Raw genomic sequence first — 19,398 nt, 5'->3', positions numbered from 1 at the left:
GCCAGAAAGGAACTCTAGTCAAGAAGAGTACAACTAAGGTGGTAAAGGAGAAAATATGAATTAGTGCTTCAGGTTTGGGCTGAGCTCATGTTTTATTATAGCTGTAGGATAAAGAGGACTGGTCCTCTCAATTTACTTACCAAACTTGGTTGCATACTAGGAGATCTGGAGATTTTTTCACAATTCTCATGCTCCAGCTATATCCCAGGCCACTTAACTCAGGGCCCCTGAGGCAGCACCTGGGCAATAATATCTTTTCAAACTTCTAGGTAAATCTGATGTGCACCCAAATTTGAGAACCACTAATCAATTTGATTTCTAAGTGTTGAGGACTGATTCTCATCAGAGCCCATGAGGCAATGAACACCACAATCTAAGTATCTGCAATAGTTTATTTTAAAGATTACATTTACAGGTAGGGACAACAAGTGCTATCTTGGGGTAAGGTACAGCAGGAACTGAAGTCCAGGGGGAAAGATCAGTTGGTTCCTTCACAGAAGATAAGCCTGTTGTGTGGGCATCACATTCACCCACAGAGCTTTGTTCCCAGTGCCAGGAGGATTTTTTTCAGTGCTTGCTTCATTTCCTGGAAAAGCTCACTGGACATACATTTCAACTCCTTCCCCCACAGCTTCCAGCTCAGCAGCAAACTGTAAGGAACAGATTTAGTCACCATCTACCACTGTAGATAACACTTTATGACCAACATTCTTTTTGGACATGTCATAGGCTCAATTTCTAACTAGGTCTAAATAGAGAATTTAGGAAATGCTCGGTATGATAAACTTTTCCCTTGTGAACACAGACTTTAATGTATACAGAAATACATAGAAGAAATTTGTCTCAGTTATGGCTAATACGAGCAACAGATTAAAACTTGACTTAGAACTTTAGTTTTATGTTTTGTGGAGTAACTAGAAAACATGAACTGTAAACAAATTTTTCAGAACACAAAGACCTCTTAATTTGAACTTTGGACAACTAAATAAGTGTTGGGTCTGCAGGCCATCTAGGTTTTACTATAAAAGAAGGACAAAACTTTGCAAGGGGACCCTTTGACCTTAGAGCTACTGATCACCAATAAAGGTGGCATTAAGGTTAGAGATGATAAGGAAGGGACAAAGAACATGAACCAGGTCTTTTAAGAAAGGCATGTTGCCTTAAGCCTTGATGCCAGCAATGACTAAGATGGGCAGAACTGGATTTATTTCAGGGCTAAGCTTCTGCATTAGAATTCTAGTATTAAAAACAGAAGATATGTTTGAGAGTTCCGTAGGTAAACAGGAGGGACAACAAAATGAATAGAAGAATAATTTTTAATCCATATTCTCACAAGGCAAGGCGGATTGAGAAGACAGGCTGCTCCAAGCCCCTTCAGCATAAATACCTTAACCTATTCCTTGATACTCTCATAGAGGCTGTCGATTTGGGTCCGAAAGTATTTGGAGAGCTCTCCTCGTTTTGCTTTCAGTGTTGGTGTCAAGAGCCCATTTTCAATGGAAAATGGCTCTGGATGAAGAAAGATGTTTTTGACCTAGAAGATGAGGTAAGTACACATATACATTTATATTAGTGATTAGGACTTTTCTGTGCAGCCCTCTGAGTGCTCTATGAAGAACTTCAGTCAAAGACTATTTCACTTTATAGAAATTAGGATGACACCATAGAGGGGTGAAGATACAGTAACCCAGGTCCATTCTCATGCACTTATAATTTGGGAAATAAGTGAGTAGGGAGAATGAATAATTCACAGCAAAAAGGAACAGTGCAAGTACTTGAAAAGGTGGGGGATTGAACCTGGGGCCTTGTGCCTGCTAGGCAAATGCCCTTCCACTGAGCCATACCCCTAGCCCAGGAAATTACATATACTCAAATCCCACCAAAAACAGGAACTTAAATAAAACTTTCTACCTTGACCTGTGAGACCAGGATAGTATCAGCGGTAGGTACATACCTGTTCAAAGGATTTGAGTCCACCTTCTTTCCCATTTTTATGCAAATCTTCTAAAATGGCTTCCTTTAAAATCTAAGAACAGGAAACATCACTTAAAGCATGACCAGTTAAAAAAGAACTTAAAGGCTAAGCATAAACTACCTCAAAATGCCTGTAAAAATTGATTCAGATAAAGGCATGATATAAAAGTATGCATAAGCACATTATATGCCTTGTATTTATGAAAAAAATGAAAAGAATGCAAATCTAAATGGGTTTTCTCTGGATGGTACCTTTTTATTTTCTTACCCCAAACACACACATACAAAGAACATATTACTATAAAAAGAATTGAGTTTTGATTTTTAAACTCCTGTTTTATCCCATAGTCAAATAAAACTATTCAGTCTATTCAGGCTACAGCTCCCTGTCACAGAAACATGAGGAGCCTGTTCCCCCTGAGAAGAAGTTTGGGGTACCCAAGTGGCAGGGCCTCTTCTCCCCGACAGTGAGCCCATGGGTGTGCATGAGTTCTTTCTAAACAACACTTACTTGGTTTTGGCACAGTTCTTCAAGAGTTCCCTTAACCCCAAGCTTGGCTGCAAATGAGGGAAGCACATCTGGGTCAGGAACTACCACTCCTACTAAGGATGACTGGAAAAGAACCACGAGGTGCAAGTGTATGAGAGACCCAGCATAAGGGCAGCCCCGTGGGTAGAGAAAGCGGATCTAACATTACAGCAGCTCCTGCTCCCAGGCTTCAAATTCGTACCATTGTTATCCCTCTTCAAACTCCCATGGCATCTGATTCCATTTCCCCACTCAACATCTTATTACAAAGATATTGTATCCAAATTTGATTCTTTAAAAAGAGGTGGTAGAGTCTTTTAAGAATCTCCAGCCTATCCAAGTCAATTCCCTGTCCCCAAAGCCAAGTTAAAGCACAGTGTATATAAGAGTTTGTTGTGGCAGAAGAGTTGTGGGAGTGAAATAAAGTGCACTCATTTTATCGTGGGATAAAAGCTACCCATGAGGGCTGGGGCTGTGGCTCAGTGGTAGAGCACTTGTCTAGCACGTGTGAGGCGTGGGGTTCGATTCTCAGCACCGCATATAAATAAATTTAAAAACATAAGGGTCCATTGACAACATAAAAAAGCTACCCATGAATGTTTTAACAATTCTGCTTATTTTTACAAAGTCCATCATAGTTTCTAAAGTTTTTCATTTATATTGTCTTATCTGAAATTTAGAATATAGCTTCGATTCTTTATTTTTAAAAGTTAGGATCTTCTCATCCTGAACCCACTCATACAGCTTTCCTGTAGCTACAGCTGGGCATGGTGGTGCACACCTGTAATCCCAGTGACTCAGGAGCCTGAGGCAGGAAGATCACAAGTTTGAGGCTAGCCTTGGCAGCTTAGCAAGACCCTCAGCAACTGAGACCCTGTCTCAAAACAGAAAGGACTGGGGATGTGGCTCTGTGGTTAAGCATTCCTGAGTTCAATCCTTAGTACCAAAAAGAGAAAATTACTGTAGCAAAGGAACCAGCATAGTCTGAGCCTGAAAATGCCTATTTTTAAAATGGTCTATTACCCGTAAGCTCTCCCCATGTACAAAAATTTGTAACACTGGTCTACTCCTGATGTAGATGTTTTCTATCTTCTCTGGAGCAATGTATTCTCCTTGTGCCAGCTTGAAAATGTTCTTTTTCCGGTCAATGATCTTCAGAGTTCCATTCTGTATGAGGCAGATAAAAGCATCAGTATTTTTGACCCATTGGGGTGATGTCAGTGGGGATGGTAGGGAAGTCATAGGTATCATTCTTCTTTAAGGCTGATATCTCTAGAGACTTTTGAGGGTCTCTCCATTCTCTTTCTTGGCTATGGAAGAAAGAGAAGCGACTTCCAGCAAGACCCAGTCTATACTGGACAGTCAAGGGGCAACCTCAAAAAAAGTCACTGGGACCTGCTGGGGTTCTGTAAATGGTACCTCAACCAATGAAGAAATTTTGAAGCTGTCAATTTCCTATAGTTTCATTTCCAATTACTCCATCTCCAGGACTCTCAGGAGTAGGGCAGGGGTTATCTTTTTACCAAGACTTTTGCATTCATTTGTCCTCCCTGCTCCTGAATGCCTGTTCTGTTTCCCTCTTGTTCAATCCAGGACAGGCTGAAGCAGCTCCACTGTGCTAGTCAAGCAAGGCAATAGTTGGGCTTGTTGGGACAGAAGCAGGGCTGAGGAAGCTCTCTGACCAGCCACCTGTGGTGATTTTCAGCTTCATTTCCCTAAGGAGCTTATGTTCTTAAGGATTTGAATTGTAGAATTGGGACAAGTGGCAAGTACAGCCCACATCATCACACTGTAAGTAGGGTGATAGGTTGAACCAACCCTGTGACATCAATGAGGCTGACTCATCAATTCAGCCTAATGTTATCTGATTAATAAAGAGAAACCTTTTATAACCCCAGTGAGGGGGACACATCTATTGCCTACATCCTGGGCTTATTAGAGCAGGGAACACTTATTAAATAGAAACATATGTTAGCATTATACTATGACACCCCAAACTATGAACTACATTGTTAGGACCACGTTCTTAGAGGTTTCATTGTCAAGCACTCTTTGAATCTTACTTAAATTTTGGTTATTGAGCAAGAAAGGAGTTTTAGGATCTAGTTACACTTCAACTCCCCCAGCATCTAGCAGACAAAGAAAACTTTGGAGGGGTTGAAGGCTCCATCACCCCCATGCCATGATTTCCTCTCTTCTTAGGAAAACAGGTGGGATCAACAGCAACTACTGCTGATTGTTTATCAGCAAGCCAAACTATAAAAAGGTTGCTGTGTCTTCTGCGGAGAGGGACTGTAAATTTCATTGAGAGGCAAACACTAGCCTCTGTAAAAACTTGGTTTAGAAATCCTGCTTCCTTGTTTTGATTTGTCTCTGAATTAATTGGTAAGAAACATCCCTTTGAAACTCACAAAAGGCAAAAGTTGTGGACACAGAATTATCTGTCCAAAGAAAACTTATTTTTATATATTTCCAACCTCCACATCCCATTACAGGGGATCCATGCCAGCTCAGAGTTCTAAGATTATCTAGAATCCTGCTTTCAGGTTTGGTCTGGAAATAGTGCCTGTACCATTGACTACTGCTAGCATTGTATTTGAAAAGGAATCAGGAACGAAGAAAAACCTTCAACTGGTCTGTCTTGGTGTCTTCTATAAGCAAAACCTCTCTAGCTTTGGCAGGTCTGAATTACATGTTAACCTTTTTCAGGATTTCATATTGTTGGTCCAAAAAGCTATGACTAGAACACAGATCTTCCAATTCCCTTGCCAGTTTCTTTGAATTGTTTCTTCTTTTTATAGTAAGAGGAAGCTACAGGCCAGGGAGGATATACACCTGTCCCCCTCCAAATACCTTCTTGCATTTCTGTCCCTCTTATGATAGGTAGATTGTCACCAGCCTCTCTCCAGATTGCTGTCCCCAGTACAGTAGCATAGACTTCGGAGTTAAGAAGAAAAACTTACTGGAAGCCAACGACCAATGTCTCCAGTGTGAAGCCAGCCATCCTTGTCCAGGGTTTCCTGTGTCTTCTCAGGGTCCTTTAGGTATCCTTGGAACACATTAGTGCCCTTGATGCAGACCTGCACACCAGACAGAAAAAGGTTGTAAAATAGCAAAGTTTGCTACTCTCAGCAGGGGAGCTTTATAAAACCTGCTCCCACCTTAGTCATCTGATGGTTTCCACTAGAGTGGAAAGAACATCATATTTTAGTCCCCATTGTAGGGGATAGAAAAGTAAAGCTCAGATATTTAATTCCGATAAAGATCTCAGAAGAGTCAAACCCAAAGCTGCCCTTAAGTATGTGTACTTTTTGGTCTGAACCTCTCCACTGTGATTATCTGATTACAGGGCATGACCTACCCACCTCTCCTTCATTGTTCACTGAGAAGTAGTTCATGTCTGGAACATCTTCCAGCTTCACATAATTGCAAGCCACAGGGACACCAACGTGACCTAGAACACACCTCTCTGAATTAGCTGGGAAACTTTAAAGGGATCAAATCCTAGATATTTGTGACATATTGATGGATCAACTCTTAAAAAAAAAAAAATAGGACTGAAAAATCATCTGATACCAATGAAAGTGTCAAAATAGGCAAGCTGGGACCCAAAGCTTAAGTTTGGCATTTGCCACATTGTTTTGGAGCGTCAAGATTATCTGAACTCCAAAGTCTCGGTTTAGTTAGAACTCTTCTCACTCGCTGCCCAGCAGAGGTGGAGAGCCTACCTGATGTCCAGTCTCCAGGTGATGTAATTGTGCAGCCAGCTGTGCATTCTGTTTGGCCATAAGCTTCAAACACCTGGGAAACCCAATAAAAGCTTTGAGACTTACTCAAGATAAAGTATGAGGTAGCTATGCCTTATGGCCAAGACCTGAGGAAAGCAAAGTTTCTAAGTGTTGGAGGCATTTAGTTTCTTAAAAACTAGACCAAATGTATGCCCTAGCTGCTAACTAAGTCTTTGCAACTGAGGGCTCACTCAAAAACCAAAAAGACCAAAAAATTCAGAAACAAACCAAAGTATTGGAAACTGAATGACAAAGGTGGCATTTCAAGTAAGTGGGAAAATGCAAATTATTGATTAAGTGATGTGCTTCCCAGTGGCACCTGGATTTGAACCTGGATGATGGAGCACCACTGAAAGAACTGAAGAAACGAAGCACTGTCGTTACAGGACAATGGCTCTGTCTTTGATAAAGGACAGGGGTTGGCAAACTTTTTCTACACAAAGAAAGATATTTTCAGCTTTGTGAGCCATCTGGTCTCTGTCTCAACAACTTCACTCAGCCAGTATAGCACAAAAGCAGCCATAGGCTTTATATAAATGAACAGGTATGGCTGTTTTCCAATAAAATGTCCTTTATAAAGGCAAGTGGTGGGCAGATTTGGCCTGTGCTGTAGTTTGCTCACCCCGGTACAGAAGATAATCTTGACGGGAGAGAGGCTGGTGGCAGGAAGTAAGTTGATAGACTACTGCAAAGGCGGGTGTGGCTATGATAGGCAGTGTTGGTAGAGATAAAGAGAAAGGCTTGGAGAAGCATTTCTGGAAGTGGGGGTGGAAGCAGGATTCTCTGGTCTGTTGGTCTCAGGGGTTAAGGGAAGGGAAAACACTAAGAATAGCCAAAGGGTATCCATTTTGATTATGGTTTTATGGGCAGGGACATTCTCTACAAGGACAAGCCTGTGCCTGTGTTCTCTTTTGTTCATGCTGTGCATGGTTGGTTAAATGATAAAACTAGTTATTCATTAGTAGGAAATCAATTAGAAGAATATCCATGCCCAGGCCCTTTATACAGTCCAGATGGAGCAGAGATGGAAATGGAAAAACTGTAAAACCATAAGGTTGCCAGAAAATACAGGTATGAACAGTTTTATGAAATAATGGGGATTAGAAAGTTCTGTCTAAGCAATTCAAAAGTCACAAATTGTAAACCATCAATTTTACTGCATAAACATTTGAAACTTTTATAATAGTAATACACAAGGCAATAAAAAAATTAGACTAAGAAAATATTTATATGGCAACAAAGACTAACTTTATTATCATCTGAAGAATTCTTAGCAAAATGAGAGAATCAAATCATCCTTTGCCCATTTTTCTGTAAGGAATTTAATAGAGTAGTTCATAAGAAAATCAAGTGTCAATTAGCAATAGAAAAGATGTTCAATGTTAATAAAAGAAACACTGCAATAAGGTTTTCAATCCAGATCACTAACTTGCTAAGGTTAAAATGACAAAACCTTTCGCTAGCAAGAGTGTGGGAAAATGAGGCATCAGGCATTATTTGTGGGAATGTATATGGAAGACAAGATCTTTCCGGAGGTGAGTTTGATAATGCACATTAACATGTAAATGTAGGTATAGATACAGATATAGATGCATGCACTTTGACCCAATAATTCCTACCTGCATGGATTTATTCTAAATTGACAATTGCACAAATACTAAAGAATTCATGTGTCCCTAGCGTTTTATTAATTATAACAGTGAAAAAATGGTAAGCGGCTCAAGTGTCTGTTCATAGTAGACTGAGTAAATTTACTTGAGTAAATTCAAGGAACTATTGTAAAACCATTAAAATGATGTAGCTCTTTATTTGACAAGGAACAATTCTGATGGGATACTGTTAAAACAGTATTCTAGAATCCAGATTCCATTTATGTGAAGGTGTCTGTACACCGATGCATAAAGAGTTGACTAGTAAGATGTTTTCTCTTGGCTTTGAGATTTTGGGTGACTTTTTCTCTGGTATTTTTCATTGTGTTTTCATTTTTATTTTAGTAGCAAGTACTATTTACGCAAAAGCAAAATCTTACCGGACATCCCATGGCCGCCCGGAGGAATGTCAAGACTGGAGAGGAGATGGGGGCAGCTCCAGTAATCAGGACACGAACCCTCCCGCCCAGGTTGTCCTGCTCAGTAGAAACAAAAGATCTGCTGAAACCTTTCCACTTGGCTTCAGTTTCTTCCACTGTAAAATAGGTATAACAGCCTACCCAATGTTGTTATAAGAATTAAACTAGTTTAATTTGCAAACACTTAGACTATGTGCCTTGTGGAAAAGCATGTAAAAGGTTAGCTATTATTGTTATCACCATCCATGCCAGAACCAGAATTTATATGTATTTTTAAGTTCTTCAAATAATTTGTATTCTGGGGCCCCCTGAATTACTCATAATCTCAACAGATCATGTAGGAGAATAATAGAGAATTCTAGTACCTAAATAAAATGTTTTATTCTTTTTGACCAAATCTCTTTGGTGGCAAAGTTGTACAAAAGGAATATAAGAGGTGAGTGGACACAGGGTCTCAGTTACAGTAATGTTCAAGCATGAGAGGAAGAGAAAAGTGTTCTGAGCAGTGTGTAGACCCTGTATTTGGTTGGCTCTGCCTAGGACCTACCCAACTTACCTGAATCTTTGAAAAGATTAATTTGTCCCATATACTGTCACGCCTGATGATACCATTTTTGACTTCATTGAATTTACTGGAAATAGCCAGGTTCAGCAAGAACTTCTTGAAGGGGGTCTTTGCTTCATTTTGTACCTGCAGGGTAACAGTTCCTTTGAGTTGGAAGTCTGCTGGAGATAATTACTAAGACCATTAGTAAGCCATAGATGATGCCTTCTAGTTTCAAATGTAAGTGTCCCATGTTCATGAACTGGGTTGCTGAATAATGATAAGCCCCAGGAATTACAACCACACTCAGAAAGCAATGAACTTAGTTTCTACATACAGAGCTTCAGCACTCCCAGATTTCTGGTCCTTGGTAAACAACTTTGACAACTGAGATAAGCCAAAGGTGATCAAGAAAGACTACCTATGAAGTCACTAGGCTAAAAAAAAGAGATTTAGAAGTAACTCAATGGGCACCCCCTTTAGAGCTTTTGATGTAGCAGGTCAAAGAAGGGCTAAGGAGTCTGACTTTTAAAAATAATACCACCTCTCCCTTCCCCTGCCCCTATGATGTATTTATATCCCCTAAATTTGGAAAATTACCACCTCTCTCTGTAACACAAATGCTTTTAGCCACAGCATATGAAATCTAATACACTTTGCTACTTAAATGCTTTGTCCGCATTAACCTTGACCATTTGACACAATTTTTCCCAGATCATGTTATTTCCCTGGTCTTCCTGACCCTGGCATCACTGTGATACTATAGTCTATCAACCAGACTCCTGCCTAAGAAGAGTTTCCCCAAGTACAGCTCAAAGAGACCCCTGTATTTCTGAAATTAACTCCTGCACTCCATATTCCAGCCTTCAAGATTTCACTGTACCAGAATTTGGAGTCAAGAAAATCCAGTTCTTTTCAGTTGAAAATTTGAATAATATCTCCCTGGCTATCTTCTATGTTTATGTTTCTATTTCTTGGCCTCCAACAACCAAGGTTGTTCATTCTCACCCTCTAATGCAAATTGTGCTCTAGGCTCTAGTTATGTACTCATGCTTATAATATCATTTTAGCAACATTTCACTTTCTCCAATTTACACTAACTGCTGCCTGCACTGTACCATGTCTCTGAACCATAAGTGATGTCTTAAGCAGTCACAAGACTCACTCTCTAACAAGTCACTCACAAAGACCTAGAATTGCAGATTCATGTTAATAAAGTCCTCCATTTAAAAAAATGAGTTCCAGAAGCAAATTGTATATTACGTATTACAATATTATATTACCTCTCTTAAAAAAAAGTCCAATGGAAAAACTATAACAACCCAATCTAATAACATAGAATGACGAGGAACAGTAAGAATTGTTAACAATTCCATTAGAGATTTGGGCTTTCAATGCCATGCACTCTGCTCTAGAATGCTGCCTGCTCTGTCCCTAGTACTCCAGTTTGGCCTCTGGTAAGAGTCCAAGTGTGAATGAGTAAGTTTGGATCTCAGAGGTGGAGTTGAAAGCATATGAAAAATGGTCACATATTATTTCCACAAGACTCCAAGCCTGTGGAATTAAGAAAAGCTTCTATACCACCTGTCTTCAAATCCCAGCTCCAGTGGCTACTTAGGTGAGAAATATACAAGATGCTCTTAGGACATCAGAAAGCAAGGAACCTAACAAAGACTACTGGGGTCATGTCAAAAGGACACACGAGCAACTTGATGGTGGTTCACAACTTCTAAGATGGGATAATTTGAATATCAAGATGAATGCCTAAAATAGATTAAATATAAAAATCATGAATTCATAATAATACCGCTCCCCCCCCCAAAAAAAAAAAAAAAAAAAAAACCTTTCAGTGGCCACTTTTGAATATTACTGGGGCAATAATTCATTATTCTGAAGATTGATTAATTAAAGGAAAGAATAAAATATTTGTTAAGTCTTTGTGGTGGGATCTTAACTGAATGCAGGAGAAATGACAGATTTGGAATTGGAAAAAAAAAAAAACATTTTGCAAACCCCAATGAGCAGTGATCAATGACAGCTAAAACTACCATGTGACAGTTTGAATCTGCCCTTTTTCCTTCTTAGATGTGCCTCTGGGCAAGTTCTTCAACTTCCAAGGTTCAGTTTCCTCATTATCAGAAATAGGAAGAAATGTGATTTTCTGTTTCAGTGAGTATTAAATGAGAGAATGCATTTGAAATGTTTATCACATGGCCTGGTGCTTTGGCAAGAATCTCAAAAACAAGCACATATAAATCAGAGTGACAACTTCCCAGTAAGTTGGCTGAACATTGAGGGGCTCCCCATGTCTAAATTGAACATCTCCTCAGATCAGTAATCTTATCCAGAGAAAAGGGGGCTTCATTTATTGTGGTTTCTCACAGCAGAAGTTGTAAATGTGGCTTTAAACAGATACTTGGAGGCTAGGGCTGGAGGTGGAGCTAATTTCTTGGCAGTACACAGTCCCTCAGAGCCCTAGCATGAGACCTAGATCACAAATGGTCCCTCCATCTCAGGGCAAGCCAGCAGGAGCAGGTCAGTACCTTATCATAGACCCTGTTAAGGAGTCGAGGCACTGTGGGAAACACTGTGGGCCTTAGCATCTTCATGTCATCAGGCAGCAACCGGATATCTCCTTGGAAGAACCCAACTCTGGATCCGCAGGTGTAAATGACAGCCTGAAAGCAGAACCAAAGAGAAGGCTCAGAACACAGGACCACTTCCAGTCTTGATTGGGAGTGAGGAAATGAGGCTGTTGGGCACATTTCTCAGTACAGCATCCCTGTCCAGGTCTAAGAACCCAGGACTCCAAGAGCCTGAGGTGGCAGGAAAGGTAAGACAGACTGTGAACCATGGGCCCTGCCCCCACAATTCTGTCCAAGATATCATCCTTCATAAGACAGGGTTCGTTAAGAGGCCCCAAGAAAAACTGTCAAAATGGGACATGCCTTCAATATTAAGACCATCCCTGTTTCAAAAGTGTCAAAATATTTTAAAGGTTCATTAGAATCAATTTTTTATTAATTGTTTGTAAATGTTTTAGTCCAACAAACTAAATCTCATCTTTTGACATTTTATACACCAACCAACGATAGGCTGGATGAAGAAATATGGGGAGCAGGAGGTTCACCACCATACCACCTATGTTTTTGAAAGGTCAACAATCAAATCAAGTCAGTCTCAAAATAGCTGAAAAACCCAGAGACCATTCCCAGAAGGCAGAAGTACAAACCCTCCTTGGCACCAGGAGGGCTGATAACACCACCTTCCACACTCAGATGTGGTGTGAAAGATTCCTGGGGCCACCTCTCATCTTCCCTGGATCAAAGGCTCCTTCCCTGCCCCTCTGTGGGAAGTCTCTTCTTCTCTAATCCTAGATCTTTTCAACAAGTCTAACTAGGGGCTAGGGCTGGGGACTCAGTGGCAGAGCACTTGACTAGCATGTGCGAGGCACTGGGTTCAATCCTTAGCACCACATACAGAAAGAAGAAAACAAAATAAAGGCATGCTGTTCATCTACAATACAAAAAAATGGTCTTTAGTATAAGTAAAAAGGAAAACACAGCATCTCACATGTCAGCCAGAATACAGGGCAGACAGATGGCAAACCCCTGGTGGGGATCACTGGACTTATATCCTATGAAGGCGGAAGCAAGGATAAGCCTCCTTGGGCACTTGTACACTCAAAAGGGAAGAATGCAAGGAGTCAGAGGTCCTGCCAGGATCAGGACTCAAATGAGTCAACTCAAATGAGGCTGACGCAGTACAGAGAAAGCTGTAAGTGCTGTATCACTGGCTTTGGAATAAGTGTGGGACCAGCAAGGCAGGACTTCCTTTTCACATACATGCTAGGAACATGGGACACTCACCTGTACAACCCTCTCAAACATATGAGCCAAGGGCAGATAGGATATGGTCACATCCTCTGGTGTGGGCTGGAAAGTATGCTGTAGATCAGGGGACAAAGAGGAGCAGCAGTGGATTAATACCAACATTCTTATCCAGTGGAGATTTAAAAGCTCCCCCTTCTTGGGACTGCCACAGCTGCACACTGTGTACCTCTAGTAGGAGCTGCTTTGAACTGCATGGAGTGTAAGGTTTGCAGTCATCCTAAAGTCAAAGGCTTGAAAATGTATGGTCTTGCAGACAAAGATTATTCTCAGGCCTTTAACCTACCCCCACCCCCGCTCTCTTTCTCTGTCTCCTCTAACTTTAAGAATAAAAATCTTATAACTGATTCACATTTTAATGAGGACCTCTTTTTCAAATGACCACTGACCTCCAGACATCTGAGAAAAGCAGCAGCATTTGAAGCAATGTTTTGATGGGTTATCATAGCTCCTTTGGGGTCACCTGTAGGAAATAAGAGGTGCAGAGAAAGATCCTTTATGTAGCTAATAGGTAGCCTTTGGCCTTGAAAGCAGTTGCATTCAATTGGTTCTACTCAAAGAGCCAAGAACTTTTCTCTGTCACTGTCTTTTTGTGGATGTATATGCCGCTGTTTAGGAATGATTAATGCCCCAGAGAGTCTACTTCTCGATGCGCTCTTGACCTTCTACTACCACTGAGGGCAGAGTCATGATCTCAGAGAGCAACACAGTTGAGGAGAAAAATTCAAGTAAATCCCTCCTGTGCTGTTCATATGTCTGAGACTTCAGATCTAACGCTATTACCTAGTAGTATTGGTATAAAACTTACAAACCAGGCATACTGAAATAGCTGTAACTGTAGACCATCATGGGCGATATTTAAAAGGATTAAGCACTCTACTAGATGGGAGATGTCAGGGAAGGGTACAGCCATTGTGAAGAGCTGTCACCAAGCTACCCTGATGGAATGAAACCATCTCAGTGGTGTGTAATAAAGAGAGTGGTAGGTTGGGGCCGGGGGGGGTGGGGGGATTGACTTTCTGACATCATCTTCAAGGTCCCTGAGAGTCACAGAATGTAAACGCTCCCATGTGTATTCAGTGAAATCTATTTACCTATGCTTGAGTTTTTCTATTTGGGAATCTACATTTATTTATTTATTATTTATTTATTTTTACAGACTGCATTTTGATTCATTGTACACAAATGGGGTACATCATTTCATTTCCATGGTTGTGCACGAAGTAGTATGATTTGTGTAATCATACATGTACATAGGGTAATGGTGTCTGTCTCATTCCACCAGTTTTCATACCCCCGCCCCCTCCTCCCTCTCATTTTCCTCTATGTAATCTAAAGTTCCTCCATTCTTCTCTTACCCTCCACCCCCCACTCCCATTATGTATCATCATCCACTTACCAGAGAAAACATTCAGCCTTTGTTTTTGGGGGGATTGGCTTATTTCACTGCATACATTCAAAAACCTTAGATTGTAAGAACTAAGGATGGGGATCATGGTAGCCCAACTTTTGGCCAGGTACTCAAGCCATGCTTCTGACTGACCAGGGACCCTGGCAGGACCTCATGGCACTAACCTGTGGTTCCACTGGTAAAACAGATGATGCTCAGGTCTTCTGGGCTGGGAGGCTAGAGGGAAAAGCAAAGGGCTTAATCTATCATGAGCTTTGATAGTAAACCATGGCAAGACTCAAATTCAGGCAGGAGAAAACTTACCACAGGTTTTCTGAAGTTCTCTTTGCCTAGATTCTACATGAACAGAAGGGGAAAAAAAAAAAAAAAAAAAAGACATTCATTGGGACAGACTTACTGCTAATGTGGCCCTCTTTTTCCCTTTCCCACAAGAACACCTCTATAGGAATATAACCAAAATTCCAACCTGGATGGAACCCAGAAGCCAATATTCAGGCACAACGGAAGCCCCAGGAAGGAACATGAAGTTTCTTCAGAATATTGACCTAAAGAGGGCAGATCCCAAATGTCCCAACTTCCAACCATACTCTAAAGATTTAGGCATCTAGGACCATAACTAAATCTTTGAATAACAGGAATAGTTACCATGCCAGGGTATACAACATGCTGATCACGTTTCTGAGTAATCTACACATACTCATTTAACTTTTTAAACACCCCTGTAAGGTAGGACCTATTTTTATCTTCATTTTATTGGTGGGGAAAGGGAGGTATGGAGTCACTTGCCTAATGTCGCCTAACTAACAGATGTGGAACTGGAACGTGAGCCCAGGCAACCTGGCTCCGGGAGCCACATCCTCAGTCATTGCTCTGTCCACACACTCTGCTTAGAAGTCTGTGCAACTGGCCAGAGGGCTTTATCCTCCTGTGACGTGGCTTTCTGATTTGTCTTGAAGAAATTATTCTCAAAGTTTCTGAGCGTGAGTCTAATTAACTACTCCTATGCCACCTCTGGAGAACAGCACCCCTGGCTTTGTGTAGATGTCCTGTAAGTTACCCATGACACTGGAGTGGCCTGCCAGCTGCCAGCTGCTTCAGATTCCTACCTCGGCATCAAACAGGGTTAGGAGCTCGACTCCACACTTCTCTCCTCTCTGCTTCAGCTCGTCACTGAAGGGGTCCATGAGGATGATCATCTTCAGGCCTGGAGTCAGGCCCTGCTCGACGTTCGCTATCAGGATGGAGGCTTTTTCCGGTGTGTCGCAGATGACTGTGGGGATATCAGCTGAAAGCAGAAACAGAGGCTCGGATCACCCTCCTGCTCTGCTAAGTGTCTGATTGTCTTGAGAGGAGAAACAGATTTTCAAAATATTTCAAAACTAGTAGATCCCCAGAGATTACAAGTGCAAGTCAGATTTATAGTGTAATCGCTGAAACGTTCCCTTGACAATGAATGAGCTTTACTGAAACAGAAGCACCTCGTTTTCCTGCATGCTGCTAACACATGTATTGCTTCCGAGGAACCCTGAAAGTCCTTTGCTTCAGAAATCATTCAGACAACAGACATGGATAGCCGAGGTATGGCCCTGTCTACAGGTTTTATTTTGAGGAGGGAGTCGAAGAGAAAGGAGAGGACACTGGCACTAGACAAGCATTTTGTGATTCTAAATGTTGGCATTTTCTCCGATACTCATTTGCAAAAATAGAAAGCTTCTTTGGTGTCTGTTGTTTGATCTTCTAGTTTTGTGATAAAAAGTAACACCTTGGGCATGTGAAAGGGCTGCTACTTGCCCACTGAACGTGGACTTGTTTAACAATGACATTTTTTTCTTTTTAGTAGTGGAAATTGAACCCTGGGGCCTTTTCCCACTGAGATACATCCCTAGCCCTTTCTTCATATTTAATTTGGAGACAGGGCATTGCTCAGTTGTTGAGAGTCTCACTAAGTTCCCAGGTTGGCCTCAAATGTGGGATCCTTCTGCCTCAGCCTCCTGGTGACTGAAATTACAGGCGAGCTCCACCATCCTGGGTGGCAATGGCAATTTTCTTCTACAGAATTACCATGGATATTGGTACTTGTTGGTTGATTGAACTGACTTGAATTTACAAAGAGTAGAAAATTAAATCTGAGCTTCCACTATAATTTATCAATTAAACTCACCCTATCTTCTTTTATCCAATGTGCTCCAAGTAGGTAGTCTTATTTCTAAATTATATTGCTATACTACCTCCCCTCAAAGCATCTATTGAACCTTTTATCTAAGCAGATCTTGGCCTCAGAGACTTTTTTTTTTTTTTTTTTTGTAACTTCTTGTAAATTATATTCTAGTATTACAGGACCAGAAAGTCTGAAGCATTTATTTTCTGGCCTCAGGCATTTCATTCCAAGTCTGCTAAAATAAAACAAAACAAAAAGTTGAAATTGAAGAATCACTCAGCATTAAGAAAGAATCAAGTTGTAATGTAATAGTGAAGTTTTACCCTTGTTGACAATATATATGATGGCTTCTGCTCCCAAGGTGTCATACAGGGGGACTGCCACCATGGAGTATGTGTAACAAGCCAATTCGGAGATGACCCACTGTGGGGAGAGAAGTTCAAGTAAGCCCTGGATGATGACTTTGAAGAGTATTTAATTCAGACACTCAGTCAACTTATTTGGTACATTTATATAATAATAAAAAAAAAAAGATGAACAACTCTGTGGGACTGACCTTAGAGACGGTCACTGACACCACCATAAATTCTTTAGTTAAATAAGATAAAATGGGCACAGAGATAACCACGATATAAAGGTAGACCAGCAGTCTGGTCCCTTGCACTCATAAGAGGTAGGGAAAGCATTTGGGAGGTTTAGGGAAGCAGAGATCACTTTCAAGGTCATGGCTATCCAGGACTGCTTTAGGGAGAGAGATGGAAATTGGACAGAGCTTTAGAGGACTGTTGGGATCTGGTTATGGAGATGGAGGCAGAGAAGGTCTTCAAAGAGGAAGGGAATGAAGAAAGACAAGAGACCAGGACATACCATGTCTATACACTAGCAAGCATGAAGGGTGACAAGAAATAAAATTGGAAAGATAGGTCAAAATCTGGGAGTGGCAACACTTAAATGTCAGTCTGGGCATTATAGACTGATTTCCCTCATCAACTCCCCCAAGATTCATGTTGAAGCCCTAGCCCCCAATATGACTAAGATAGGATCTAGGAGGTAATATGGTTAAATGAGGTCCTAATAATGGGGCCCTAATCCAATAGGACTAGTGACCTTGCAAGAAGAGGAAGAGACAGCAGGGATGCATGTGCACAGAGAAAAGCCCATGTGAGGACATAATGAGAAAGTGGTCACCTGAAAGTCAAGAAGAGAGGCCTCAGGGGAGACCAAACCTGCTTACACACTAATCTTGTGTGCTTTATTATGGCACCCTAGCAGACAAACGCACTTGGTTTGGCATTAAGTTCCTAAACTACAGTCAAGGCACCTCTTACTGAGACTGAGTTTAACATGCCTGGAGAATGCAGATGCACCAAAAAGTGCAGCCAGTGCTTTTGTGGATTAACACAAAACTCTTGCTAAAGCCACTGGCTCTAGCAAGCATATCAACCCACACCAAGACTTTCCCTGAGGACACTGGCCATAATGACTTAAGTGGAACTGGGAGATAAGCTTAATTTAAATCATCTTAATGTGTAACATCTGCTTCCAACACACTGTGTTGGAAAGATGGTGGTAGGCAGACTTGGTAGCGATGGGGGTGTTGGTTTACCACTTCAAGTACAATGTGCAAGGTGCGGTTCTAATTCTAACACCTCCTTTTCCACAACGCCTTCAAGATCATATTTGGTGGTCCCTCATAATGTACTAATTTTCCTCATTAACAATCAGACTGATTTAAAATGATCCATGCTGCACTAAGACATAAAACACCCAGACTAGGGTACTGGGCATTCAACCAGGAATTAAGGAGGCTCTGAGTCATAGCTCTTTCAGGTAGAAGAATAAGCAGTATAAAATTTTAAAATAGTTTTGTTAGCCATCAGCGAGTGGCAGAATGCTGCATTGGGGGGAAATAATTTTTTTCAACTTCAACATAGTTACCTCTGGCCTATTCTGAGCAAAGATGCCAACAAATTGGTCTGGTGCTGGCTTATATCCTTTGTGCAAGAGACAGGAGCCCAGGTACTCTGCTCGATCAGATACCTACAAAAGAGAAGAGAGGAAAGACAGAGAAAGAGAAGAGGTCAAGATAAAACAACTAAATTAGCTCAGGATACTACAAGAGCAAAACAAGTTTTTAAAAACCATGGGCCTGGCTCACCTGTTTGTAGGATAGCCATCTGTAGGGCTGGTTTGGTTTTCTGTATCCCAAGCAGGGTCCATTGTCTGAAAACATTTAAAAAAAATTTTTTTTTCAACTCTACTTGCAGATTCCTTGGACCAGAGAAGGTAAAAAGGGATCCCAGAAGAGACAAGACATGAAAGATGAATCCAGCAAGAATCTGAGCTTCTGTGTAAGTCCAGGAAATTCAAAGGCAGTAAGTACTTGTTTGTCAAATGCAGAGAGTCCTAGAAACTATACTAGAAACAATTAGGAAATGTAACAAAACGTTTGTAACACTATATGGCCTAGTCCACATAAAGTGGCCAAATAAAAGCCTACAAGTAAACACCAACAGCCAGTACTGAATAATTTTGGACTAAGCTTTCCTACAGTAAAAGAAATATATGCTTGTAAAAATACAGAAAAAAACAAAATATGAATCTTCATTATGATCACACAAGTACCACAATTTCATCGTTCCTTTGCATAGTTTTATTGTTATGCTCATTTGCATATTTGGAATGAATAATTTGGTGTCTTGCTATCCTTCCTGGTTTGATATAAATATTCACATGTTACTTCTCTGTAGAGATTTCAAGGTCAGCCTGATGAAGGGTTCTACTGACTTTACCTCATTGTGGGTATTTAGGTCACTTCCAAGTTTGATACTCCAAATAATACTATGATAAATACTTTCAAATTGATAACTTCAAATTTAGAATGTTTTCCTAAAACAATCCCCTGGAATGAAATAAGTGGCTTGGGAAGAGGAGAGGGGCTTTTGTCACCTGGCACCACACTTCCTGGTAGAGTAGTTACGATTATCTACCTTTCTCCCACCAACAACATATCAAGTTTTATCATCCACTCACAGA

At 40.9% G+C, this 19,398-nt stretch overlaps 1 protein-coding gene across 5 annotated transcripts in view; it reads right to left on the bottom strand.

Moving 5' to 3' along the window:
* Positions 1-374: 374 nt before the first annotated feature.
* Acsl5 (acyl-CoA synthetase long chain family member 5) overlaps positions 375-19,398 on the bottom strand; it is a 41,022-nt gene continuing 21,998 nt past the window's right edge. For 4 of the 5 annotated variants that reach the window (XM_047552573.1, XM_047552569.1, XM_047552572.1 and 1 more), the window contains 19 exons: positions 18,521-18,585; positions 18,301-18,402; positions 16,686-16,785; positions 15,311-15,489; positions 14,508-14,540; positions 14,369-14,420; positions 13,183-13,256; positions 12,773-12,850; positions 11,447-11,581; positions 8,916-9,050; positions 8,321-8,416; positions 6,232-6,304; positions 5,869-5,957; positions 5,467-5,583; positions 3,527-3,670; positions 2,486-2,587; positions 1,955-2,026; positions 1,388-1,534; positions 375-650 (listed from right to left, as the gene is read on the bottom strand). In XM_047552573.1, coding sequence (XP_047408529.1) covers positions 1,394-1,534; positions 1,955-2,026; positions 2,486-2,587; positions 3,527-3,670; positions 5,467-5,583; positions 5,869-5,957; positions 6,232-6,304; positions 8,321-8,416; positions 8,916-9,050; positions 11,447-11,581; positions 12,773-12,850; positions 13,183-13,256; positions 14,369-14,420; positions 14,508-14,540; positions 15,311-15,489; positions 16,686-16,785; positions 18,301-18,402; positions 18,521-18,585 — 1,787 coding nt within the window. In that variant the 3' untranslated portion in view covers positions 375-650; positions 1,388-1,393. The remainder of the gene's footprint in view (positions 651-1,387; positions 1,535-1,954; positions 2,027-2,485; positions 2,588-3,526; positions 3,671-5,466; positions 5,584-5,868; positions 5,958-6,231; positions 6,305-8,320; positions 8,417-8,915; positions 9,051-11,446; positions 11,582-12,772; positions 12,851-13,182; positions 13,257-14,368; positions 14,421-14,507; positions 14,541-15,310; positions 15,490-16,685; positions 16,786-18,300; positions 18,403-18,520; positions 18,586-19,398) is intronic. The other variant, XM_047552571.1, reaches the window with a different exon arrangement.

The sequence above is a fragment of the Sciurus carolinensis genome, chromosome 5 (genome assembly GCF_902686445.1).
Source record: "Sciurus carolinensis chromosome 5, mSciCar1.2, whole genome shotgun sequence".
Classification (NCBI taxonomy): domain Eukaryota; kingdom Metazoa; phylum Chordata; class Mammalia; order Rodentia; family Sciuridae; genus Sciurus; species Sciurus carolinensis.
Note: the sequence above shows the minus strand (reverse complement) of the source record. Positions and strands in the feature narration are given on the sequence as shown.